Below are 26,988 nucleotides of genomic sequence, written 5' to 3' on the forward strand. Positions count from 1 at the left end.
ATATCCAAAACAACAAAAGCAACAACACAGTTACAAAAGGAGGTCACGGAGCAATGTGAAGCAGCCCGTGTTTGAAATGCTCTGTGTCACCGTTCCGTCCAGTACAAAACAAGGCATTTACACATCTCTCGAATACAAAAGGAGCCGTAGGTCAGAAATGTACGAACAGGGGCTCTGGAGGCCTTGGTGTATTTACACTGGGGGCCCGGCATGGGCGCAGGCAGCGTCCCTTCACCAGCGCGTCTGCAAAGCCTCTGAGCGTGGCCAGAGGAGCCCAGAGCCAGGCTGGGCCCCGCGGGGAGCACCCGGAGGTGCCGGTGCTTTGGGATAAAGCCACAGCCTGGGGGTGGATCCGGCACAGGGCAAGGCTGGCGGCGAGCGGAGCAGTCCCGGGCTCTGGCCGCCACCTCGGTGCCAGTCCCGCTGTGGAAGGGGCTGGGCCCATCGCCAGGAGGGAATCCAGTAAAATCGAATAAAACCCAGTAACGGTAATGGAGAACTCGGCAGGGCGAGGCTCCGTGTTCACAGGGTGACAGCTCCCGGGCAGCCCCTGCCCCCCCGAGGCTGCGCTTCAAGTAAAGGCCCCAGGCGGGGGCCCTGGGCAGGTTCTGTTGGGTCAAACTTGCCGGGTTTGAGAGAAGTCCCAGGAAGTGCTGCCTGCGGCTCTTCAGAGCTCCTTGAGGATGACCTGGAACTTGTTCTCTGCTTCCACCATGTCCAGGAGAAAGGCCATGTGGTTGCTGTAGTGCTGGATGATGTTATTGTCCATGTTCACTAGGATCCTGCGGGAAAGGGAGAGGGGCTGGGTCAGACACAGCACAAGGAAAGGTCTGTGGAGCGCCTTGGGCAGGAGGGGTGGACACCTGGGGTCCGCAGCCACGGATGGCAAATGCTGACGCTGCAGAGCCTCAGGGCACGGCAGACCCGCTCCCAAACGTCTCCACAGAGAATTCCCATTGAAAATTCCCTTTCGTGCCCTGCTCCTGATGCCCATCGCGTTCCACAGCCGCTCCTTGTGCAGGCTGCGGGGAGCCGCAGCCCCGGCAGGGACAAGGCGCTGCCACGTCCACCCCCTCGGGGCTCAGCCATCGGTGATTGACCAAAGCCCCAGCACGACAGGAGCCTCCTGTGGGGCTTTTCACAATTCCACCCGGACACGCCTGGGCCCAGCGTCCACTCCACAGGCAAATTACTGCGGATTATGGCAGGAGGGAACTGGGAGCTCCGGCCTGGGATCACTTCCATGGAGACTCGGAGAGAAGGAAACGTTCCAAGAGCTGATTTCAACCTGGGCTGCGGCTCTGTGCCCGGGAAGACCCCTCAGGACTGCAGTGAGTGACGGGGCAGCTCCACATCCCCCCCCCCCCCCCCCCCCCCCCGCGTTCCCACAAATCAGACGGGAATTCTGTAGCAAATTGGAGGAACAAGAACAAATCCGTGCGCAGGAAGCGCATCCCCTGCAGCTTCGGCCGGGGTCACTCACGGGGCAATAGCGTCACTTGTGCAATGCTGGAGCCGAGATTAAACGCAAGAGAAGGAGCAGGCGGAGCACCCAGCACACCTGAGAGGACAGGCACGGACACGGCCCCTGGCCCCCCGGGCATGCCCCGGGGTCACTGTAGCACCTGGGTCCTGGTGCCCCATTGCTCTCGTGGGTGCTGCGTCCCCAGGTACCTGTGGCTGTGCTGCCACCGCACGGGGCACAACCGGGGCAGGGCTGTGGCACCATCCGGGGTGAACCATCACCCTCCTGGCACCGCAGCGGCGCCGGGGCCAAGCCATGGATCCCGGGAGTCAGCCCCCGACACGCACGCCCAGGGAGCCAGCGATGCCCGAGCTGGGGGTGTCACAGCCACCAGTGCTCCCCAGTGATGGGGTGCAGGCAGCCAGAGGCAGCTCTGGCTGCGGAGCCTCCATCTGATTGCTCAACCACAAAAGGTCCGAGGGTGCTGATGGGGAGCATGGGCCCTGCTTTGTTTTTCTAGACCGGACCTCACCGAGACACCAAATCTCTCATTGCTGCTCCTGAGTCACCCGGAGACAAAGTTCACGGGGGTGAGCTCATCACGCTGGGGGGCCCAGGGCTGAGCATCGCTCCCCACCGCGCCAAGCCCAGCAGTACCCCTGAGCTCCGTGGGTTTAGCTCAGCTGCAGACCTGACCCTCAGCTGCAGTTACCAGGGGAGGATTGGTTAGGATGGAGCAATGGGATGAAACTATTGAAAGGAAAATTCAGTCTGGGGGAGCAGGAAACAGTGCCTGACCCTGCCAGCACCCGACTGGAGAAGCTCCTGCGTCCCCATGCTGCAGCAGTAACTGGGGCCACCACTCAGATGCAGCTCTCAGCAAACCAGGTGCCGATAGATCATTTTTTAGCCTAATTTCCAAGCGTTGCCTTCTCTTTTCTGAGTCCTCCGGGGAAGGGATTGGGATCTGCCGGATTTCCCTCCCAGTCATTATTAAACACCATTCACTCCCTATCAGATCAAGTAGTGAACAAACCCAAAGCACAGCGAGGTGCCAGTGGCCTCTCCCTTGATGTGCTGCCATTTCCTGGTCCACCCGCAAGCTCATCAGTGCTTGCATCTCTCCTGCCGCACGGATGCTGGCTCAGTGAACCCAGCCCAAGCCGGAGCTGCCCGAGAGGAGCTGCTGTCTGATGACCGGTGGTGGCCACATCAGGAGCCACCACCACAGCTGACACCTGAGGCCTGGCTCCATCCCGAAGCTCAGTAATAACCTGACCACCCCTGCGCTTCGCTGCTGTTCTCTGTGCTCAGGCTCTGGCTGTAGCGGTGTGGGACAAAGCCCTCCCCCAGGCCGCCAGTGCTGCTCTTGTTCTTTGGGGTAAAGTTCCATCGCTGGGGCCAGTGGGTGAGGCTGCACCGAGGGCCTGGCTGCAGGAACAGGGTTAGGAGCCTCCTGACCAAATCCGATGCCTCACTATGGCTCACCCATCACCTTAAGACCATATCTAAAAACCCTCCTAAAGGGGTTGCTCAGCTGTGGATTTAGAGATGAGGGGGCTGCTGCTTCCCAGTTCATTGACACCACATCACAGCACAGAGCAGAAACCACCTTCTCTCCCCTCCCACCATGCAGCTGCCTCCAAGCCTGACTTTAGCTCCACTTCCCCTGCAGCAAACAGGCCAAGTCCCATGGGGATCAGGTTATGGTGACACCAGATGAGTGGAAAGATCCCATCCAAAGAGCTTTAGGATGTTCTCATCCCACTGTCATCAGAACGCAAATGCAGAAGATGAGCTTTGGAGTTGCCTTCAGCTCCCAGGGGCTCAGTTCCTGCTCTGTTCCCCTGCGGAGCAGCCTCGCTCCTGCCTGTCCCTCCCCATGCCCAAACTCCGGGCAGGGCCAGCAACAACGATGAGTTCATCTCCCAGGCAGTCACCGCTGCTTGCAGAGCTGATTACATCTCGCTCACTCTGCAAGAAGGGCTCTGGGTTTAGCTTTATGGGAATAACCCTGGGAGCCGTTCCCCTTCCATCAGCTGAAGGGAGAACTCGCTGCCAGGGATGGGGACAACCCAGGGGGAGTTCTTAGTCATAGGATCACAGAACGGTTTGGGTTGGAAAGGACCTTCAGATCATCCAGTTCCAACCCCCCTGCCATGGGCAGGGACACCTCACACTAAACCATGGCACCCAAGGCTCTGTTCAACCTGGCCTTGAACACCACCAGGGATGGAGCACTCACAGCTTCCTTGGGCAACCCATTCCAGTGCCTCAGCACCCTCACAGTAAAGAACTTCTTCCTTACATCCAATCTAAACTTCCCCTGTTTCAGTTTGAACCCGTTACCCCTTGTCCTGTCACTACAGTCCCTGACAAAGAGTCCCTCCCCACCATCCCTATAGGCCCCCTTCAGATACTGGAAGGCTGCTCTGAGGTCTCCACGCAGCCTTCTCTTCTCCAGGCTGAACAGCCCCAACTTCCTCAGCCTGTCTTCATACGGGAGCTGCTCCAGCCCCTGAGCATCCTTGTGGCCTCCTCTGGACTTGTTCCAACAGTTCCATGTCCTTTTTATGCTGAGGCCACCAGGACTGCACACAATGCTCCAGGTGAGGTCCAGAAAACATTTCTGAAAGCAGCTCTTGGCTCCACATGGAGACCCCTGCCCTCCATGGGATGTGCAGCAGCTGGGCCTCAGCTCATGCAAACCAGCACCGCTCTCTCATCCATGTGGGAGATCCCCACGGATCAGTCACTGACAAACACCACACTGAAATCACTTGGGAAGTCATCTCACATTCACTGCAAACCTCACCCGAACCCCCGCAGAGCTCCGCAGGTCTCCCAGCAGCACCTGACCAGCGTCTCCAGTGGGACCTGCACTTCTGTGCTGGGGCTGCACAAGAGCCACCAGTGCCCAGAAGGGTCGATCGGACCCAATGGATCCCCTCACCTCCAAAGCGAGTGTGAGGTTTCCTGTTGACCTCCTGGCCTGGGGTGGGATGGCAAAGCTGGGAACAGACAGAGGCTGCCCATGGTGCTAGCAGCCCGTTCAGTCTCTTTCTGAGCCAGGGACATTCAGGCTCTTGGTCTGGAGAAGCAAACATTTGTACCTCTGATGGCAGCCAGATAAGTTCTCCATAACCTCAGGCTTTCAGACTGAGACACAAAGGATCACCCATTAAACTACCCAAACACTCCTCCTTCATCCAACTTCCTTTCCTTGGGAGACTTTACACTCCAAATACATATAATACAAACAAGCATTATCCCAAATCTTTAAAGCCCAGAAAGATCCAAGTTTTATATGCTCCAAATAGCACAGACTCGCATGGCTTCACTTTTTATTATCTTGTTAAAACGCTGCGTCAGCCTATGGCAGGGTACCAGAGAGTGGGTTTAGAGGCACAGGTAAAAGCAGATGAGAGGTTGACTTACCCTCTTTTGCATTTTTTGTAGACTTTATAAATGCTTTCTTCAGGAAGCCCGTATTTTTCTGAAATCTGGGAGGGAAAACACAGCAATTCTTTGTACTTGTAAAGTGAAATCCCCACGATAAAAACCAAAGATAACACTGAGCCCGGGGTGTTCAGCACTGAAAGATCCCCCCTCCAGCTCCAGAAAGACCAAAGCAATGATCTGACCAGGACAACCCCAGGCTGGGTCCTGCAGTGAGCAGCGGGGTGGCTGCAGCCTGGTCTTGGGTCTCCTGACAGCTACTGCCAGGCCAGCACCTTGGGCAATGACCTTCACCTTCCTTCTCTCACTCCCCAGCCTGTCTGGGGCTCGATGCTGCAACCCAAGGTGGCCACAGGACGTGTGTGCCCGTGTCTGCTGCGGAGGCACCAGCCTGCAGGTTCTGCTGAGGTTTAGCTGCCTCACAGAGCATTCCTGACCACCTCCCTTATGGGCCTTGGGTGCAGGAGCTTTGTAGCTTTCTCACAAGCCTCCCTCTGCAGAGGTTTTGACTCTGTGGTGAGGGGCAGGGGAGGGAGAAAATGGCAAAGGCTCCTCTGTGCTGACACTTCTTCAAACTCTGTGTTTAAAAGTGTGTAAAAGCAACAGAGCTTGAAGTGCAGCCATAAAGCCCCCCCCCCCCCCCCCAAATCTGGGAGGTTCACTCTTTGTTTCCTTCTCCAAAGAGAGGTGGGTTATGGGAGATGCTGCTGATAATCAGCACAGAAATATGTCTGCGTTCTCAAACACAACGCAGGGAATTCCAGCAGGAGGCCAGAACTGGCGTTGGACTGCACATCTACAGCCCTGAGGATGGAGAGGGTGTTTGACTATGGACGGTATGAATGTGTTGTCACAAGAGGAGACTTGTATTACAATCTGAATGAAACTTCTTGCCATAAGGTGTGCTCTTCCCTGCTGCAGCACTAACAACACACAGCCTGTGCCAGGGCCTAGGGGGAGAATTCACCTGCTCCTCACAACTTCCATTTCCATTCTCGGCAGAAAGCAGGCATCAGACAGGAGCAGTATTACATCCTGCATCTTCCTGCCCACCCAGTGCACTGCCCTTTAACCTGCAGCGTTATTCACGTGGCATTCATGTGCCGCAGTTTTTGATAACACTTACAGCTGTTCTGAGCCCCTGGAGATCCGGTGTCTTCAACATGAGAGCATCAAACACCTCCTCCGACTCCCTCCGCACGTACAACAGGACTGAAAGAGATAAAGCACAGCACTGAGCCAGGACTCTTAGAGCACCTTCACAGCGTGACGGGGCCTCGTGCAATTCAAGATCCGAGGTTACTTGAATCAAATGGGACTCTACATGCAAGAAGTTCCCATCCCAGGGGTTACCTCTCTGAGGATCTTCTTCCTTGGTTTGCTTTGGAGGAACTGGGTCAAACTCTTCTGTGAACGAGGCTCCGCTTCGCTTCAGGGGCAGCCTGCGCAAAAGGAACACAACGCTCTCAGAAGGACGGAACAGGAGCAGGGAACAAAGCGACAGCCTCCTGACTGAACAACCAGCAACCCTCCAGCAGTTAAATACTGGCTTTGTAATTACAGCAGCAGAGTCTCCAGCAGAGCTGCACCTTCCTGCACAGCACACACGAGGAGATCAGTGCATGCAGGCAGCGGCTCTGGAATCACAGCATAGACAAAAGCCTTTTGCACCTTCTTGGCATTGTTGCTCCATTGATATCACCAGGCAGTGGATCAAGCCTTGGGCAAACACTGGTTCTCCCCACTCCAGACACATTACAAGCATGATTTCTACTCCATTCCAGTTTATTTTAGAGCAGGATCAGCTGCTAGTTACTTGAACCCTTCAGCAATGGTTCTGTGATCTTTTTTCTCCTCTTTCACATGGTCTCAATAAGAACAGCAGGACAGTTGTGGACCGGACTCATGCTGGAGTGGCTCACTGGTAGGGAAAGGAACCTATCTGTGCTTCTGCATCTCTTGAGTCCGTTCTAGACCAATGCTTAACACATATTTTGACACTCAGTGGCACTGGGGACACACCGTGCTGTGTTATTTTTGCACCTGTAGATAGACACTGCCTGTGGGTACCAAACCACCACGACACACCCAGAGAAACACCAGCTGATGGAGGGAAGCACAAACTGCTGCATCCTTACCTGTTTGTGGAGTTGGGAACGGCAGGAGGGAGCACCTTGAAAGGAAAGGAACATTGATCAGTTTACGCAGTATCACTGGGTGCCAGTGAAGCTGGGGAAGGCAGCACATGCACATCTCAAACACGATTTCCCTCCTCCCAGGCCATCATCTTCCTACACCATTAAACCCAAACATCTGCATGTGTTTCTTAGACTAAATGAAACCCAAGCAGATTCTCCTAGTGCCTGGGTTTGATGCCGATGCTGCAGGAGGACACTACAGCATTGCCACAGGTGGCTGTTCCCCCTGTTTGACAAACCAAGTCACTTGTTTCCTGGGGGAATCCTGATGAGCTCTGGAGGACACTGGGCCTAGGTTTCCTTAGACTCAAGGGGCTAGAGAAGGGCAGAGGACAAGGGAGAGATGTCCCATGCACACAGGGACTGATATGGTTGCATTTTTCTATAGTTTTATTTTTGCTTCCCCTCCAGTCCTCTGTGGAAGCTGCACATGATCCCTGTAAACCACAGGAATATCTGACTGGAAGGAACCTGGAAAGGTTATCTTGCCCATCACTGGTGCATGACTACGTAGGCCACTCCTGACAGCTGCATCTTCAAGTTCACTTCCACAGAAGAACTGCGGTTTGGTTTTGTTTTTTTACATACCACAAGTCGTGTCTGGGGGCCTGGTCAGTTGGGAGTGATGGGGGTGACAGATGAGGACCACAGCGGGGTTGTTTTTGGAAGGGACTCACCGTGCCGCACCTCTGCGGGTTTGAGAAATGGACGTTGGGGATGAACAGGACTGGTTGGGTTTCAAGGTCAGTCTCTGGCCTCAGGAACGTGATCTCATTCCCTCTGAAGCCGGAGAGCAAACAGCCTTTCAGACCTGCAATGGGAAGCCCAGGACATCTCAGTTCAGGTGGCAGCTTCAGAGGCAGGGACGCTCCTGCCCAAGGTCTCCCAGGAGATACGTTAGAAAAAAGATGGGACTCGGCAGAACTGGGTCTCCAGGGCTTGTCCAGGGCTGCTCCCCATGGGAACGCTCTGCTCCCTGCCAAGGCCCCAGGACAGTTCAGGTTTGTTAGGAAGGTTTGTTAGCATTAATAAAGGGCTTTGAGAGTCCCTGTAGGAGCCCAGGGAGGGACTGGACTGACAAGCTGGTTCTGAGAGGTGCTGATTTCATCAGGCTCGGAGATACCCAGGGCCAGATCTCCTGGAAGTTAACAGACTGCATGGATTTCAACACACTTGGGCTCGGGTAACAAGCACGAGCACTGACCGTTGTTATTGGAGTCCAGGCATTTTCCTTTCCTTCTGAACTGTTTCCTTTCATCATCCCGCATTTTCCTCTCTGCTCCCTGTGGGGAAAATAAGGCAAAAATTAGCACATTGACAGTTCTTACATCGGCAAGAGAGGGTTTAGTGACCACCCCTGGGAGGTCAGCACTTCACTCAAAACTGCTCATGTCAGACAAAACCAGCTGTGAGCAAGTTTTCCATGGGAAGATATCTGAGGCTGGGGAAGAACCTCTAAGGAGACTCTCATCTCTTCTGCTATTTAAAAACCTGTCAAAAATAGAGTTTATTACGAGGCACGATCCCACACAGGTCTGACATGGGGAAACTTTCTGCTGGCTGCTCCGTGAGGGCCTCAGCAGTGCAGACACGTCCCCACTGCCCTGTCGCACCCGGTGGAGGGGAGCCCTGAGCTCTGGGTTGTTCGAGGCTCTCACAACTTTCCTGGGTTTTTTCCTCTTGGAGCCACTGGCCACCAGTTTAAAATTCCTCTTGGACAACCGGGTGGGAAAGCAGTGCTGTACCTTATCACAGAATATCTTGATCTGGCAGACGGCGCGGTGCACCAGCTGGCTGCTTCCATTGCCATAGTCGTAAGTGTCTATTTGGAGGTTGAGAGGGACGCCTTTCACTCCCTTTTGGGAGGAGAAGTCAGTGCTCAGGCAATTCACCCCAATAAATACCTGCAAACAGGAACACGGATTGATACAGCTTTTTGGTGCTGAAAACATCATTCTCTTGTAGCAATGAGAGCAGTGGGTAGGAACAAAAGCAGACCAAGAGCTCCTTCCAGCCCTCTCAGCATTAGGCAGGAGCTCCCAGCTGAGCACAACCACCGGCCCTTCCTGGCCACAGCCTCCCACACCCACTGCAGCTCCCATCTCTTTATTCACACTCCCACAGCTCAGGCAGGTGACAAACCAGACGCAAAGTCTGCCTGGGGATGTCCTTGCAGATATTTCTGATCTGAACAAGGGACCCTCAGACAAGAATGGCCTGGAGGGAGAGAGGGACAGAAGGAGGGAGGGAGGAGGGCCAGACTACAGCTTCAGCAATTATACATCATTGCTGCTACCTGAATACTCTGCTCACACTGGTCTCCTTTATTGCTAGGCTGGAGTTACCCCCAGTGCAAACTCCCGAAGGCAAGCTGAGCACAGATACAATCTTCATTGTGTCGCCAAATTACCAACTCTTTTGTGTGACCCTGAAATCTCCCCTTGACTCTGGGGACAGATTTGCAGCTGCAGAAGCTCCCACAGCTCCCTCAGCAGGGCCCTGCCGGAGGATTTCAGCCCTGTAACCTAATGTCAGATCTAGTCAGTACCTAGATACAGCAAAGAAACTCACTTAACTGCGGTGTGAAGTTTAATTGCAAAGAGAAGCAAGAGGGGCTCCAGACGACCCAAATACCGGCCCCTTCTGTCTGCTCCCAGCCTCGCAGCTCTCTCAAGTCTCACCTTTCCCTGCCCCAGGCCAGTTCATGTGCAGAGTTTCTGCTAAGAGTTAAATCCAGTTTTGCTGAGGTGCCCCCGCGGGCTTGCCACATACCTGACATATTTCCATTTCTGACAACTTTGCCTTGAAGACATTTGTTAACCTCTTGGGTTGTAAAAGACCGAGGTCGCCTTTGGGCTAAAAGAAGGGCTTATTGAGATCCCAAAGCAAAGCAGAGTTTTCCCAAGCTGCCAGCTTCAGAGAGATGGGGCATTTATGCTTTTCTTTTTATCTTAGATAGTTCATCTTTTTTGATACGCTCCCTTCAATCCACACTAGGTACAAGGTATTAATGAGAGACTCTGAAGAGATGCAGAAGAGAAAGAAGAGCTGGAGAGATGTTTATATTTACAGATTTTAAGGTCAAAAGGGATCTTGTGACCTGCCTGGCTCCCTTCCACACAAGCCACAGAAGGGTGGTCAGTCATTTCTGCATCAAAATACTGCCTTGAAAGGAGGGTCTTTGTTCGCTAAGCTGTGGTTTATTTAAATAGACTTCACCTACATGTGAGCAGAGCCCTGATCTAGGCTGCCTGCTGCAAAAGGCTTTCTTCAGACTTATCCATCAGCGCTAAGACAACATCTCTGAGCCAGTCTCAGGTGTACCTAGTGTGTTTATTAGCTAATGGTGATGCTTAAACACACAGAGAAGCACAGTGTCCTTCCCCACTGGCCTGGTAGACAAACACTACCTGGGGCCACTGGAATGGCACTGTTTGGATTTGAAGCTCTGTCTGTCAGCTGAGAAGAGGTGCGGGAGTGCTGGGGAAGGAAGGAGGCTACAGCTTTGCTGAGGACCAAGGCTTCCCATATGCCTTCCACAAGCAGTTTGTACCTTTGCTTCCTCGTGGATGTTCCACACGAAGGACAGTGCATTGTAGGCTAACTCCTCGATGTTCTGCACCGTGTTGAAGTTTTCTTTGCAGTCAGCTGAAATGCAATGGAGAAGCAGTTTATACTCTGGCTGCAAAACTGGTTCCATTCCCTAGGCCTTCCACTCCCCCAAAGTCTGCCTCTCGCTCACTCCAAGGCTAAAAGAAGCCTTGTAATATAATGAAGCCATCCTTGATACCGCTGGGTACACCTCAGCATGCATGCATGAGGGGTAGGCCAGAAACAACTCACGGGTATTGGCTGGTGACTGCTGTTTGAGCAGGGACGTTATGCAAAGTCAATGCAGATTGCTTCTAAACTCAAAGAACTGTGTGTCTCCTCTGAGGCACGAGGTGCTCAGCGAGGTGCTCAGCAAGGTGCTCAGCTGAATGGACAAAACCTCTGTCTGACAGGCATGACATGCTGTAAAGCCTGGGTGGTGGCGGTGGAGAAGGACAAGCAGTACAAAAAACCTTTTCTAGCTCAGATTCCTGGACTCCAAGAGGCCACAGGTCACATCCATAGAGCCAGAACTGCTCAGCAGTGTCTGTCTCTCTGACTGAGGCTCTTCTTTGCTGTATTTTGGGCGCCTGATGCATTTCCCTACACTTGGCAAGCACCATCTTAAACCTGCAAGAGCTCCTCAGCCAGAAAGGACTTGAGGCCAGCAGATCAGCCTGCTCCTCTGACTTCCCCCGCACCAGGTTCTGGAGCTTCAGCTGTGTTATTGCGCATTGGAAAGGTAGTAAAATGGTGCTCAGTTATCAACCCCACCCAGACAGCCCCACTCATACCGACGTCAATGACTCTCTGCTTGGCCGTGGGCTGTCGGGAATGCCAATGCTTCCAGAACTTGAGCTGCTCTGTCGGGATCTTTTCGTTGTCAAAAACAATCATCACCACACTCTGTAACACAGTGAGGATATATCCCTAAGGATCGCTCAGGACTGGACCAGGTTTCTTTGTGGGGAACTCAAGCTCATCTTAGGCTCAGGGGTGGCTCTAAGGCCTGGCCACACAAGACTGGAGCAAGATGGCGAGCCTCTCAGCTCAGACACCCTCCCACCAGGGCCCCCAGCCAGCCATCAGCTAGGGAGGCCTTTTGTGCATCCCTGACCTTACCGTGAAAGGTTTCAACTGGCAGGGAACATGAAGGCTGTTGCTGTGCATCAGAGGATTAGCTTGCTATGAGCGAATCCATCCCATTCATTGCTTTAAGCCAACATGAGCCACAAAGCCATTACTCTTCTTGTTCAGCTCTTTTCCCAGGGCAGTACAATTGCTGGATGTCTGATTACAGCGTGTGTCAGCAAAATTGTCAGCTTGTCTCTTACCTTCACTTTATTTGAGGACAAGTGTAAACATTTGCTGTCTCCAGCTGTCCGGAGCGTGATGGGGTAGAACTGTCCTTTGTTGAGGTAGGCCATGGGAGAGTCCCCGGATTTGATGTGAATGGCTTTGGGTGACCCCAGAGTGTATTCAAAGTCACTTGTATGGAACAAAAAGAGAATGATGAATAAGCACACGCTGCTGTTTCACTCCAAAAGCAAAACAAGAGCCATGTAAGTCTCCACCCCTGCAGGTTACAGGTTACAGACACTGTACACACAGGAGTCTCTGCCCTGTTCCCCATCTCACACACCCCTACACCGTGAGCACCTCCCAGCACAGCACATACTGATCCTCTCCAACACCCCAGGGAGCAGCAGTTCTCCAAAACCCTCATTTTACTCTTTGGTTTTGGCTTAAAAATAGCCCTGTACATTACTGTAACCAGTATTTCTCTGTGGATGGCTACAGAACCCTTGCACAATCAGAAGCCTAAACCAAACCAACCAAAAATAGGTACCTGTGATGAGACTTTGACAACATCCTAAACTCAGATTCCTGTCTCCAAACTCCCACCCAGAAAGGGCTGACCCAAGGAGACTGTGTCCTAATGGGTCCTGTAGCAATGGGAGGACCTGCAGGACAATTGTTTCTCCAGGTCCTTAACAATGGACTTCAAGGCCCAGCGTGTTGAACTCTCAGTCTGGTGGGCAGCCTCTTTAATGTCTACAGAAATGATCTGCGGTAGCATGCGGGGGGAGGTGACACTGTTGACAAGCAAATTTAAAGGAAGAACCTGATTTTCAAGAAGCTCTGCTCTTGGGCATTCACCAGCACCTACGAGCATTCAAATCATGAGGATGTAGCTCAAGCTATTTTCTTCTATGAGGAATCCGTGCAAGCCATCACCTGCACACACGCCTTCACGAGGACCCTTCAAGTCCTCTGGAGCTGAAGATCATCTTACCCTGTTTAATCACCAACCCATCTCTTTCCTGCTCCACCTCCCCTGTGATGCCATCTCTGAAGATGGCTTGGCAGCGCCTCTTATCTAGAGCCAGGAAAGCCCGAGAACCTCAGTGCACAAGTAAACAGCAAACAGAGCCTCTCGAGCTGCTGTCTGTGTGAAAATCCCCACGTCTGCCAGCTGAGTCACACTGTCAGCTGACTCAGGAGGCAAATAAAAAGTGGGAGGTGGAACAATGTTACCTGCTCAGAGGTTTGGTGTGGTATCTGGAGCAGGAAAGCTCTGCTGAGAGAGGGGTGGAAAGGAGGAAGAAACGTCTCTCATGTTTTAGGAATGAGGGGCAGAGGCATCTTCCAAAACCAAGGTTGATCAGCAGTGCTGAACCCAAAGTGAGAACTTAAACCTTAGATTAGGAGGAAGCTGCTTATCACCCTCCTCAACTGTCATCATTTCCTCTGTCATTTACCCCATTCCAAGTAAGTTGTGGAAAGGTGGTGCACCCCTGGGTGTAGCTGTAGCACGGGACCAAGCAGAGCTCCCTGGATGGGGCTGCAATGCACAGCCAAGCTGCACATGGAAGAGCTCAGTGCCACATCTCCCCTAATGCAGGTCAGGGTGCTGATGGGATGTGGCCACAGCCAGCACTGGATTTACACCAGTTTGCCCAACAGAGCATAGCTGAACCATGTAGCTCCCAAGCTAAAAACATGAACTGGCACAACTGCATCTAGTAACTTGAATTTAAAATTGAGTTTGACTCCCTTCCAGCAAAACGTTACAAACCCTAATCCCTGTTTCATATGACAAACACTAAAATCCATCACTGCTTTGTGTCTAAGAAGTCATGGAACAGCAGCTTGCTGCCGAGACACCCGGGAACACAACTTGTCTCTGCAAAAGCATGAGATTTGTACATTCACAAGGATCACTGTCTAGACTGGCACTAAGGCAAGGAAAGGGATGGAGTCTTTCCCAGGAAAGGGACACAGCACTGGAAGCTCACAGACCAGGGATTGGCAGTTACCTTTTAACACCATCTGCAGTGTAACTCTCAGGGCAGGGGGGCTCTGGCTGGGGTTTGAGGATATCACTGAAGAGTAGCGACTGTAGACAAGAGGAAACAAAACAGTCAGAACAGAATCCTTCATTGCTTTGTCCATCCACCTTCTCCTGGACGTTACAACAGAGACCACAGATAAAAAAAAATGGACCCTCATTTCATTACCCTACTTCCAAAATCAATGTAAACCACTCCCCCCCCCCCCAGCAATTCAATGGGAACAGCATCAAGCTTCTAATGCAAAAGCAAAGCTCCCACTGACTCCAGCACGAGCAAACCCCAAACTAGAGGCAGTGTCCTGCAGCACCCACCCGGGCTGTGCTGCCAGCATGCACCCCACTACGAGCTCTGACCTCCTGGGGATCCTCTTTGAAAGTGCTGTCTGGCTGCCACCTCTGCTGTGGTGGGGCTATGGGGATGGTCTCGAACAGGGAGTTCAGTGAGCTGTTGTCATATACATCCCCTGGAGGGACCAAGTAGTTGTCCGGGTTGGCATCCAGCTTGCTAGTGCCCGGTGGAATCATGGCTGGCTTGTGAGGAGGAGGGACGCCTTCAAGACTTAGGCCATTCTTCTTCTGTGGTTCACAATACTCTTGGGTCATGGAAACGTTTTCAGACAAGAGCTTCATGAGATGGGCTGAGCCATCAAAGGATGCGATCTCTGCATCATACTCCATTCCGTGGCAGTGCCTGGTGGAGAAAGGGGTCCTGTCTCAGACCAGGGCAGAGCGTGGACAACCCCAGCAAGTTGTCACAGCAAGATGCAAGTGCCTTGATGTGCTGCTGGGAAGCAAACTGCATAGTTTGGCTGCCAGCTGACCTTGAGTCAGTTGTGTACATCTGCTTGAGATGGGAGAGCTGACAGGCCCATGGGTGATCTCCACCCACCCGCTCACCTCTCAGTGCAATCAGCAAGAGCCAGAGGTGCTCAGCAGATACGGGATGATCACAGGGAATCAGAGAACACAGTTTAGATGTGGTTTGAGGCTCCAGATCCAGGGCCTATGTCCATTATTTCTTTATTTAGGCTATTAAACATTCAGAGCAGCAGGGATGATAAGAAAGATAACTGCTGTGTGGTCTTTCTATTTTTACCTTTATAGGCCTCAATTCACAAACTCCAGAAGTTTAGGAAGAAAAACTCCCAGAGCACAGGAGACCAGTGAAAATCTGAGAGGTGCAGTACTGAAGTGAGGTGTCTAGCCCAGACTTCAGAAAAGACCAAGTCAAGTGATAAAGTCAATAAAGTCACGTACAAAACCACACTCCTCTCGCACATGGAAACCATCCCTTTGTGCAGCATCCCAGGAACCAGTCCCTTCTGCAGCAGTGACTCCGTGACCCTGCTGACTCTGCAGCCCCAGCTGAGCTGGGAAAGGGTGGTTTACTGCCCCTGTCACCATGCTCTGACAACAAACCACCCCCATATTAGCCACCACACACCTCCTGGCAGCGTGAGCCACCCCCAAGGGAAGGAAAGCTGAAGGAGCAGCTCCCACCTGCTGCTTCAACAGCTTCACCTTCAGGTATATTAACAAAACCCACAGTAGTGCCCCAGACTGCAGTGGCCTTTCAGGGAGAAAACAGCTTAACGCAGCTTACTTCTGAAGAAGGAATGAAGTATCGCTCAAGAGGCTTATTCTTGTCAGGTAGTTAAAAACAGACAACCATAAAAGTTTGCCAAAGTAAGCAGCATCAGGAAGGGGAACTGAACTCACAGCAGCAAATGAGCTATTAATATAGGAGTTAATTATCTGGAAACCTCAAAGGACAAATGGGAGTCACTGAAAGAGAATCCTGGGAGATTGGAGGCAAGTGGTACAGAAACCCTTATCAGCCCAGGGAATGGAAGAGGACTTGGTCATTCCCTTCTTGCTGCCAGTGTTTAATCATCATCCCCTTTCCAACTGTCACAAAGTAGGAAATAAAGACAAATTCTTCAACTGCTGCAAATCATCTCCTCTAACACAGATCCTCAGTTGTGCAAATGGGTGTAGCTCAATTTATACCTGCTTGGGATCTGGCCTAAAGAATTTTAATATATGTCTCAGGGTTAATAACCTCCACTGTTGTTGGTAATAACACTGTGCTTTGATGTCTATTTTATGCAAGCTAAGAGACCCATCACACATGCAAGCAGCTGCAGGAGAATTAGACAGCTATAGAGAGCAGAAAGTGAAGCTCACCTCTTTCCTAGTTCATTGCGTCCCATCATACCAGATGGAAGAATCCTCTTCTCCTTTGGGACCTAGAACAAGGCAGAACAAAGAGTTTGTTTACTGTTAGACTTTATTAATGGCAAAATCAGCCTTGTCTGTGCAGCAAGTGACATCTCAGAGGTAAAACACTGGGTGAACAATGAACACTGGGGGAGCACACAGGAAACCTGGGCTCTCCTGCTGCGCTGCTGCCGTGGACTCCTAAGGGAACCTTAGGCAAGACACATCAGCTTGTTCTGGGAGGGACTTTCAAAAGCACCCAAGTGAATGGGAACTTCAGTCCTATTGGTTTCAATTAGGGCTAAATTATATCCACATTTCTTGAAGCTCCATCCTACAGCAGCACTGGAAAAACATAGATGTGAGGGTCTGCAAGGCACAGAGCTAGTCCAGCTCCGTGGCTCTCAGAGTACTGCTGTTTCGTGTATGAAAGCTGCTGGGTAAATAAACCCTGCCTGACTCATGACACCTGAGTTCAGCTTTCCACCCTGCTCCGGGTTCCTTCCGCAGTATAATGGTGGTTTGTGCCTCAGTTTACCACCTGTGCACTGGGGATAACAGTGGTCCTCTCTGCCTAGGGGTGTTAGGAGGACCACTGCAAAAACACCACAGAAGGCTCACTAGATGCCCCCCCTAAGGTGGCTGAGCACGTATTTAGCTTCACACTTCCCCTCTGGAACAAACTCCCCCCAGGACACCCAGCCCCATGGGAACGTACCATGTAGTAGTCATAGAGGAAGCTCAGAGCAGCCACGCTGTCGTCATCCCCATTGACCCTCATCATAGCTTTGGTGGCTGCAGTCAAGGGGTTCTCCAGGTAAGTTTTCCAGGCTTCATCTTCATTGGTGTAGGGGAATTTCTGGAAGTTCATGGTGTCATTCTTCATCAGACGCACAGATCTAAAACTGAGCCAGACAGAAGAATGAAGGACACTAATTTTCCACAGCAATTTCCAGCTGCACACATGAAGGACTTCCTAAAGGCACTGCTGGAATGGAGAAGGTATTCTTTCCTGGTTCTTAACTCCCAGAGTCTTTGGGATTACCAGTTCTTTGCCTGTAGCTATGTACAAAATAAGCCTAGAGTCTCCTGGTGGGGCCATGCAGAAGGGCAGATGCTCCTCTGCTTCCCTCCTCTGGCCCCAGGGACACAAAACACCACAACATCATCTGCAAGGGCTCCTTCCTCAGCAGGAGCACACTACCAGCCTGCTGGGTCATGCACCATTAAGGTACAAGGTACTGACCATGTTGGTCAGCAACAGGAATGCAACCTGATCAGGAAACTGCAAGATTTTTCCTTGAATTTGGAGCTAAAGACCAGTGCAGGCCACAGGTACAAATGATCACTCAGGCTGTGGAGAACTTGACCTACCCAGAAACCAAACCCCATCATTTTTCTTTGCTGTAGCTCATATATTCAGTTCCAAACGATTTTTGTTTTCAATCATTTGTATACGATTTTACTCAGAAGGGAAGCAGAGAGACAGCTCACAACACCCTCCCTTCCACTCAAAAATTCCTGACAAAGGTGAGGTCCATGGGACTACGTGAGCTGAGAAGCAACATAGCAAAATAATGCCCTGCCTGTCCCCTCTGCTGGCACTTTCTCCAGGTCTCTCCATCTTATGTTAATAAACTAGGACACTTAATTACCCAGACATCGGTCATCTTTCCTTTTCCTCCAGCAAATCCTACTGGCAGCCAGCTCAGAAGCACAGAAGCACATTCCCTGGGTGCTTCGTGCTGCAGGTTCACTGCTCAGAGGGGAGGATGAACCAGGGACCGTGCTCTTGTCCCATCCTCCAGCCATGTGTATTGGGTGTCACCACAACAGCTCCCACCATTCATCATAAAGAACAACTCTGTGGACAAAAATGACCTTTTCATCGGAATAGAAACGTCCCAGAAGGGCAGACTGTGTGTTATGAGCAGAAGTACTTTAAAACAACTCTAGTAAGATTCTTTAAATCCCCAAAGTTGCCAAGAGCAGAACGTTTTCAACTGCTGAATTGTTTTTATGCAAAAGCAAAGAAAACTTGCAGGACTTCAGGTGATGAATGATAAATGCTACATTTTAATGGCACTTTTATGCGGAATATGTCGTTTCCATTAAGCTTCTCTCTGTGTGTTTGTAGTAAGTCCTGGGCTAGACTTTTAACTGAATCATTGGGAGAACAATAATTCCTCCTGAAAGGAATCTGGCATCTCTGAAACTCCCTGTTGCTCACAACAACAGATACCACCAGCCCCTTTTGGTGTGAGCTGCCAGCGTGAAGAGCTGGGTGCTCCGCTCAGCTGGACTGGAAGCTGGGTGGATGTGGAGGTGGACCTGGGATGGGGTGAAGGATGCTGGTCCATCCTCCCTGGCAACCCAAGAAGGCTTAGCTCCTGCACAGGCACCGATCTCTCCCTGCCTCATCTCCAGCAGGGAATGCACGTGGATAGCTTAGGGATGCTCCTGGGTCAGACTCAAGAGCTCTCCTTGGCTGGGCAGAATGGCAGCCCTATAACAAATCACAGTCTCTCCCAGAGCAACACAGATGAGGCCATCAAGTGCGGCCTCTGCTCTCCTGTTGCCTTTTAATTGAAGGATATGTTGCTTCCACACAGCGTCCCTGAACTGCACAGGAGAGAAGCGGCGAGCAGCTCAAATAATGGCCAGAGACACCAGATTCCCGATGGGCACCAGAGCTCAGGCCAGGATGGACAGAGCTGCTCCCACATTACAGTTCTGGCACCGCAAGCTCCATCATGCGCTGGTGTAACAGAGACACTGGGTTTGCTCCTGCTCTCCCTCGCACATCGGGGTGATGCTCGACCACCGGTTTCAGCCCGTGCAGGAGTTGCACCAGCTGCTGTTGGGGTTTCGTTGTCTGTGGCGTTTCTCACACAGCCCTCCCTCCCCTTCAGTGCTGCTGCTGTCTCCGAGGTGAGCACTCGGCATGACTCACATTTCACTGCTGTCGACTTGGCGATGGGCTGTTCGGTCCTGTCCGGGCAGGAATCCTCACCCATCCTCAATCCGATCTGCTCTAGGAAGAATAGGCAGCAACAGAGCTCACTCTCGGGGTGAGACTCAGCCCCTATCACTTGTAATCAACACAGATAAACACGCCGTGGAAAGATGTAGCAACAAAGCATTCAGGAGCTTAAAAAAGCACATATATTACACGGAAAAATGCTTTGGAGCTTCAGTCTCCCTCACCCAAGCCTTCAGCCAAAGCGCTCCCTGTTGCGTGGCTCCATTTGCCTCCTTCCTTCATCACCTTGTTGTGGCACCACCACTGCAGGCACAAGTGTTCCAGCCTTTTATCACCTGCCTGCACTCCAGAGGCAGAGGGGGGTCCTTGAGATCTCAACCACTTGTGGCTGTGTCCAGTTCCTGAAGATACAAGTCTGGGAAGTGTCCTAGGAGGCTGCATCTCATCCGCACGTGTGGTTTCTGCCTTCGCTGGGTAGCTCTGCTGTGCTGCTTGCAGACATCACCACCTCACTGCTGCCCCACACCGCTGCTAGAAACTGTCCCTGCAGCAGAGACGGCGCAATGGAAAACCTGCCCTGCCCTCAACCTGGCACGCTGCAGAAGGGCACTGTCCTGAAGTCATACACCATGCCCTGAACTTGACGTGTTGCCCTGTGGTACTCCTGTTAGGAAGCAGCAAACTCCAGCAGAAAGGAGGGACTGGAAGATTAGGACAGCAATGTTTTAGGCTACTCCAGCAAGACATCCAAGTCCAGATCCAAACTATCCGTTGCTCTCTGTGATACAGCTTCCACAGGGCTATGCCATGGTGGTCCACTGCAAACTGTGTGCTCTGTTTGGCAAAGCACACGTCCCTTTTGCAGGCTGTCACCCTGGTGCAGAGCAAGGATGGATGAGTGAAACATGGACATGCGCAGGGACGCACCCCTGCAGCCTCGGGGCCTCGGGCACAGCACCGCGTGGTTTTGGGAAGGGAGCAGCCTGTTTGTTTCCAAACAGTTTAGAATCTGACACTGGGTGATACCAGCCCCTTCCCCATCCATCCCACCCAATCTCTGTTTGCCCTATTCATCTGCCACAACACGGGCCTCCTGGTTATGAGCAAACACTCAGGGCTGTGCTGAAACAGGAGAAAAGGCCCAAAGGGTCTTGGCGGGGAGACCGGCCGAGCAGGAGACGCGTGGTGCTCCCTGGGCCTCTGCTGCGTTTCAGTGGGTGGCTTGGCCAGCCTCGAAGCTTTGTGTTGCTCTTTGTTCTCTCCCCTACAACCGATTAAGGCTGCAACCAACACATCAGCCGTGCCGATGCTGGTGGCTTCAGAGGAACAGCACATTGCAAAGGAGCGGGGAATTCACGGCAACAGCAGCAGGAATTTGAAGCCACAGAACAGAGACCCCAGCCCAGGACCTTGGAGCCACCCCAGGAGCTCACGCGGGGCTGCATCAGCGCTGGCTCCGTGCGCTGCGCTCACCTCCCTGGCCTGCCCCAAGAGCTCTCACCAGCGACATGAGGAAGGCTCAACAGGAAACCCAGACAGCGATGCCGCTGAAGAGCAGCACCCACCATGACTGCTTCTGGGGTGGAGGCTTTAGCCTGTAAACCAGGGCTCTTGCCAAGGCCCAGCAGTGTCCCACAGAGTGGCCTCTACTAACCCCAACTCCCCAGTGCAATTCTCATTTTACCCTGTCTTTGCCAGTTTAACAGGTAAGCCCATCTGAGGCCAATGGGACAGGACAGCCACCAGTCAATGCACTGCCACAGGCTGGCACAACTCAGATAGAACCAGGCAAAAACCCGCAAAGAAGTGTAACAAACACACAGGCTAATGCTGGGGAACATGGCCTGGATGCCAAGCACAACACAGCCTCGATCCCCAGGTATCCCGGGCCTGGGAGACCACTAATCTCATGGACGTGCCCTGCCTGCAGGGCTGCAGTGTTTGCTCTGGCAGCTGGATCACAATGTGGCCTCTTGCTGGGTTTCTTCAGGGGCATTTCCGCAGCACCATCAGCTCGGGGTAGGGCAGTTTGTTAACTCAGCACCACAGCAGGACCTTCATCATCACCCCCTCAGCCCCATTTCACCCACAAAGACAGTGCTCAAGCCTCTTCTCCTGGAAGCACGTGGCTTGTATGGAACACACACAAGACACGAGCACACCAAGGGCTGAACTCAGCATTCTCCCATTTTCACACCAGCTGAGCTCCCTGCTTCTGAAGCTATTTATTACCACGGGGAGAAACCAAGGCACGGAGTTGGCATTAAAACGGCTTCTCCAAGGCTGCTCAGTGAGGATGAGAACAGAACCAGACCCGAACCTCTGCTGCAAAGCCCCAAGCCAGCACTGCCTGGCTCCTGCCCCTGTCCCCTGAGGGGCTCCATGAGCCACCTCGGTGCTGAGTGATGCTCGGGGAACACCAGCCGGCACCGCGTCATTCCCGATAACATCGTCCTGAGGCAGCCACCCACACGGCCCCGTTTCACACAGGATCCCTGCGCTAGTGCCCTCCCTGCCTAACAAAACAAATGACAGCACGGAGCTGCTCAGGAACCACCGCTGCCTTGGAGCAGCAGCAGTGTGTGATGTCAGGCGCCGCAGCTCCGAGCACCCTGAGCCGCAGGGGGACCTGAATCCAACGGGAGGACACGAAACCCAGGCCCTGGGCAGTGCCCCCAGCCCAGCAGCACTTCTGCAACACCAGGATGAGCTCTGCTCAGTTTCACTGTAGACAGCCAAGGACGGCTGTGGTATGAGCACCTCCTGTATGGAGACAGGCTGAGGAAGTCGGGGCTGTTCAGCCTGGAGAAGAGAAGCTGCGTGGAGACCTCGGAGCAGCTCCCAGTGTCTGAAGGGGGCCTATAGGGATGCTGGGGAGGGACTCTTCATCAGGGACTGTAGTGACAGGACAAGGGGTAACGGGTTCAAACTGAAACAGGGGAAGTTTAGATTGGATCTAAGGAGGAAATTCTTTCCTGTTAGGGTGGTGAGGCACTGGAATGGGTTGCCCAGGGAGGTTGTGAGTGCTCCATCCCTGGCAGTGTTCAAGGCCAGGTTGGATGAAGCCTTGGGTGGCCTGGTTTAGTGTGAGGTGTCCCTGCCCATGGCAGGGGGTTGGAACTGGATGATCTTGAGGTCCTTTCCAACCCAAACCATTCTGTGATTCTATGATTCGATGTGTGTGTGCATGGACACAAACCTGCATCCCCACCAACACTCTGCACTGGAGCTCCCAGTCCTTCAGACACCCTAAGGAAGGTGACACATGGTGAGAAGAGCTTCAGAACCCCAGGAGTTTCAGTGATTTCAATCAGCTTTTTCTGTTTCAGTGCCTACAGATTTCCCCCCTCCTTCCACATCCAAACCCCTACTTTGCTATTGTACTTTTTAATTCTCACGTATTCACTGCGGCTTTTAAATAAAATATAATAATAATAATTAATAAAAATATCACAGTTTTACGAGATTTAGACTTACAAGACTTTAAAAACCCAAACAGCCAACAGTAAAGGGATATGTGATTTGTTTTGTTTTTTCTTCAGGTAATCTGGCTTTAATCTAGTAACCAGTTCTTATGGGTTATTTGTGCTGCAGCAGGGCCCAGAGGCCTGACTGAGAACAGAGCCCAGTTACACCCAAGTTCCTGTAGTTCCCTCACCACATCCTATCGGAGGATCCTGCAACAACAAATAAAGGATGTGACATATTCCTGTGTGAATCTCGGCACGCACTTCAGGAAGCAGCAAGCGCAGAGATTAGGATTAACCTCATGGCAGCTGTGTCTCAGGCTTCCCACCTGCTCTGAGAGCCAGGAGATGGTCTGGAGCTCCCACCTGAGGCTGGGATGTGCTGATCCCTTCCCATTGCCTGCAAGTTCAGTCACTGCCCAGCGCTGGCACCCGCCTTTGACCCTGCTGCAACGGGCGAGGTGAATCCTCCCCTGAGTTGCCCAAGAGGACACAGGAAGTGTGTGCCGGGGCAGGACACCCCACAGCAGCCTCACGCCATGCAGCTCGCTCCCTGCCCTCCCCGGCACCTCCTCCAGCAGCACTGCAGGCCTGGTGAGGGGCTCTCACCGCTGGCTCTCCTTTGCTTCCCAGCCGGTGGCACTGTGCGGGTCAGACCTCAGCTGTCCACACCTCCCATAGCACACTTGGCTGGCGACTCTGTATGTCCCTGTGATGTCCCTGCCTATAGCAGGGGTTGGAACTTGAAGATCTTTAATGTCCCTTCCACCCCAAACCATCCTCTGCAGACTCTGACGCGTTCTGGGTATCCTGTGAACACGTGTTCCCCAAGGCAGGCTAGGTTTTTGTGTGCTATTGAATGAAAACTGGCATAATGTGTTTCAAGCACCGTTTTTGCCAAACAAACACAATTCACCCCATTCCAGGTACAACCCCATCCAGCCTGGAAAGCACACGTTACAGCTCAGACAGCAGAGACAGAAGGATGAGCAGGAACAAAAACGTGACACAGGAGGCAGCTGCCACCCGGGATCCAAGTCCCTTGGGAAGCGACACCAGCACTTTTCCTCTAAATGCTGGTTGCCAGGGACTGGTTGCGGGTCAGAAGTACCCTCACCCACACCACAGCCACAGCTACTGGCCAGAACAACCTACACCTAAAGGAGCAACAAGAACCAAGCCACCCCATTGAAGCCTTTGGAACTCAGGTGTGAGCAACAGAGCCCCAGCCCGAATACAGCCCTGTGCCACACAGCCAGTGCCGCTGATGAACGTGCTCTTCAGCCACTGCCTTTTCCTTCCTCAAGCTCTCCCTGCTCCAGGATCCGAGGTGCGGATCAGGAGCTGTCTCACTGCCGATCAGCTGAACTGAGGCGCTGCAGGTGCAGCACGAGTGCGTTTGCGGATGAAGACCTGAAGAGATCAGCAGCTTAAACACTGGCAGAACAAAGCAGGAGCAGATCCTCCTCAGCGTAACTGCCTATCCACAAACTTCTCTGGAACCATCCCCATGTACCCATCAGCTGAAAACGCAACCCAAAGCATCAAAGCAGCGAGACTGTGTCAATGTTGATTTACCTCTGCTTTGAGTCTGGAGTTTATTCAGAGGGCTCTTACTCCTTTGTTGTGAACTGCACAGCAGTTATGGGATTGTTGTTTCTTTAATTTACAAAATCTCTCTTTCTCTTTACTTAACTTAAGCCCCGTCTCCGCTGAAAGCCACTCGCTGCAGCGCGGTGATCCCCCGTGTGCTTCACTGCCAGCGTTTTATAAAAGGGCTTTAACTTTTCATTCACCAGGAGCATAACTCAAGTTTTAATAACACACCTTATGCATGACAAAAATTTGCTTCTGGCGATCATGGTTTCGACCACAAAACCACAACTGGGAGTAACTCCTGGTTAACTCTTTCAAGCCCACGCACTGCAGAGTTAGACAGGAGTTCAATTTAGAAGACTATGGAAATTATCAGTTAGAATATTTTATAATAGGCAAAACACCTCCTTCTCTCATGCCATGCTAGGCTCTTCCCAGTCCTTTTAGTGACATTAAAGTGGCAAAGGGAGAGATGGGATTGTTCTCCCCGATGTTCTCGGCGGCAGCATCAGTCCATGGGGATATCACAGCTCCCTTAGAACCAGGCCCGTGGTCACTGCACAGATCCATCCTCCCAGCGCTCAGCTTGTCCTGGGGGTTGTGTAAAGCACAGCAGATGTGCGAGACACACAGAGAGCACCACTGCCCTTATCAGATCCCCTAAGAGCCTTTTCCTTCCTCTAATGTCTACAAAGCTACACCCTGATGACTCTGGCCTGGGTGATTAACAGCCACTGCAGCAGCCCCACTGCTCAACGTGGGCTTTAGCAGCTCCTCACAAGGTGTCCCCTCCTCTGTGACACCTTTTCCCCCTCACAGTACCCAAAGTCTGGATGTTTCAGCTATAACTCTGGTACTACCAAGCTCCTGGCTTCCTTACATCCTAACACTGCTCCCCACTGTTCCCTAGGGTGCTCGAGCTCATGGTGCACTCAAGGACCCCAGGGGTGGCCCCAGCAGCCCTGAGATCCTGCACCCACCTCCCTGTGCTCCCCAGGGCGGGATGGGGGGCTACAGTGACATTTCCAGCTACGGTGACATTTCCAGAGCTCTGCAAGCCTGTCCTCAGGTTCCATCCAGAGGAAAAGGCTGCCAAGAGCCCTTTGCCCCCCCGGGTGACCAAACACAGGCCCCCAACCAGATGTGACACCCCCCAGATGTGTCCCCAGGACAGGGCAGGAGCTGAGCCCTGAATCACAAAAGGGATGGATGCTGCTCCCATCAACTCCCCCTTTCCCATGCAAAAGGCACAGGGGTTAACAGCCCGTTAGCAAGAGAGGAGTCAAGCAACCATGTAATTCATCAGGTAACACAATGCCCCAGCCCATAATTAGCAATACATCAATCTAACGCTGCAGCACTGTGGACACACACACTGAAATGTCTGAAGCAAAGCACACGGCCCGATTTACACATTTAAAAAGCATCAGATATGTTACCCCAAGCGTCCAGAAAGCAAAAATCTCCCTCAGTGATCCCGAGTGGATCCCGGCAGATCGATCCCAGCATTTACACACAGCAATAACTGGTGCTGCACCTCCTCAGGGTTGTTAATTATTAAGAGAGCAGCTGTCAGAGCACCTCTGGCACGTGTTTGCTTTCAAAATGCACCTTCCGAAGCACCGCATCCGCACGCAGATGTTTGGACATGGACAGGGATGGTAAACTCTATTACACACAAGTACTCCACCAGGGTTATTTACGCACCTATTGAGCTCTATGAGACGGGACTGACAGGAGCATTCCCCACCACTGGTCCCCCCCATCATGTCACAGCGGTATGACATTTGTCTGTGTTTACCCCAGAGGGGTGAGGCGTGATGTGCTTTGGGAATGCATCCCAGCAGTGGCCAAAGTCCAAACTATTGTGGAGGTCCCAGGATCAGAAGCAAGAGCTCTAGAGGATCAACAAGTGCTGGGTGCTTTTTCTTGTTAAAATAAGTAATCAATTATACTTATTTGATAGGACCATAATGTGATCCATTTACTGAAACCAAACCACCTGTGACATAAAAACCAAACAAGAACAAAGAACACCACCACACAACAACCCTCACCCCCCAAAAAAACCCAGAAACTGGTAAATAATTTGGAAGGTGTTTTCTAAGGGGAAGGGAAAAAAAAAAAAAAAAGAAAAAAAAAAAGGAAAAAGGAAAAAAATAAGGAAAAAGAAAAAAAGGGGGAAAAATAAAAAATAACACAACCAAAATCCGCCCCCCCCCCCCCAAATTACTGCAGCTCTGTGTTGGATGTTGCTGGCTAGAGGCAGCACAGTCTCGCCTCCAGGCAGAAACTCCGGGTGTCCAGCCTTAGTCGGGGAGGAAAATAAAATCAGGATCATGATTTTTAAAATCATGATCAAAAAACGTAAAAAAAAACCCCAAAATCCAACCTCTTCAGGCACTGAGAAGTGGCTCCTCCTGCGAGCAGGGGCATGGGGAGCAGAGGGAACAAGTGCTTCCACCTGCAAACAGCCGGGCTCGGATGCACCCGGAGCCGCGGCGCTCGGAGCAGCTCAGGCAAGCACCCAGCCTTGCGAGGGGAGCGGGTAAACAGCGAAGGAACTCTACTTACTCCAGTTCATTGGACATCCTCCCCGCGTCCCGGGCTCCGCAGGCAGGGACTTGCGAGCACTGCTCCCCGCTAGCACCTGC

General features: G+C 52.3%; 1 protein-coding gene across 1 annotated transcript; it reads right to left on the reverse strand.

Annotated features, from left to right (window-relative positions):
• GRHL3 (grainyhead like transcription factor 3) lies at nt 1–26,988 on the reverse strand. The gene is made up of 16 exons (XM_065697667.1): nt 26,909–26,988; nt 17,007–17,193; nt 16,256–16,317; nt 14,423–14,759; nt 14,034–14,113; nt 12,048–12,201; nt 11,508–11,619; nt 10,676–10,770; nt 8,868–9,026; nt 8,327–8,405; nt 7,800–7,933; nt 7,063–7,097; nt 6,278–6,366; nt 6,051–6,136; nt 4,904–4,968; nt 1–782 (listed from the first exon to the last, which is right to left on the reverse strand). Exons 1-16 carry the CDS (start codon nt 26,923–26,925, stop codon nt 668–670), a joined length of 1,806 nt encoding a protein of 601 aa, XP_065553739.1. The 5' UTR covers nt 26,926–26,988; the 3' UTR covers nt 1–667.

The sequence above is a fragment of the Lathamus discolor genome, chromosome 18, assembly GCF_037157495.1.
Source record: "Lathamus discolor isolate bLatDis1 chromosome 18, bLatDis1.hap1, whole genome shotgun sequence".
Taxonomy (NCBI): Eukaryota; Metazoa; Chordata; class Aves; order Psittaciformes; family Psittacidae; genus Lathamus; species Lathamus discolor.

What these genes read in the sequence shown, in the direction of transcription:
- GRHL3 (XM_065697667.1), bottom strand. An exon ending in ACTGCAGATGGTGTTAAAAG is followed by an intron (nt 12,202 to 14,033) that starts GTAACTGCCAAT and finishes GTTCCATACAAG; the next exon opens with TGACTTTGAATACACTCTGG. An exon ending in ACCCGCAGAGGTGCGGCACG is followed by an intron (nt 7,098 to 7,799) that starts GTGAGTCCCTTC and finishes TTTCCTTTCAAG; the next exon opens with GTGCTCCCTCCTGCCGTTCC.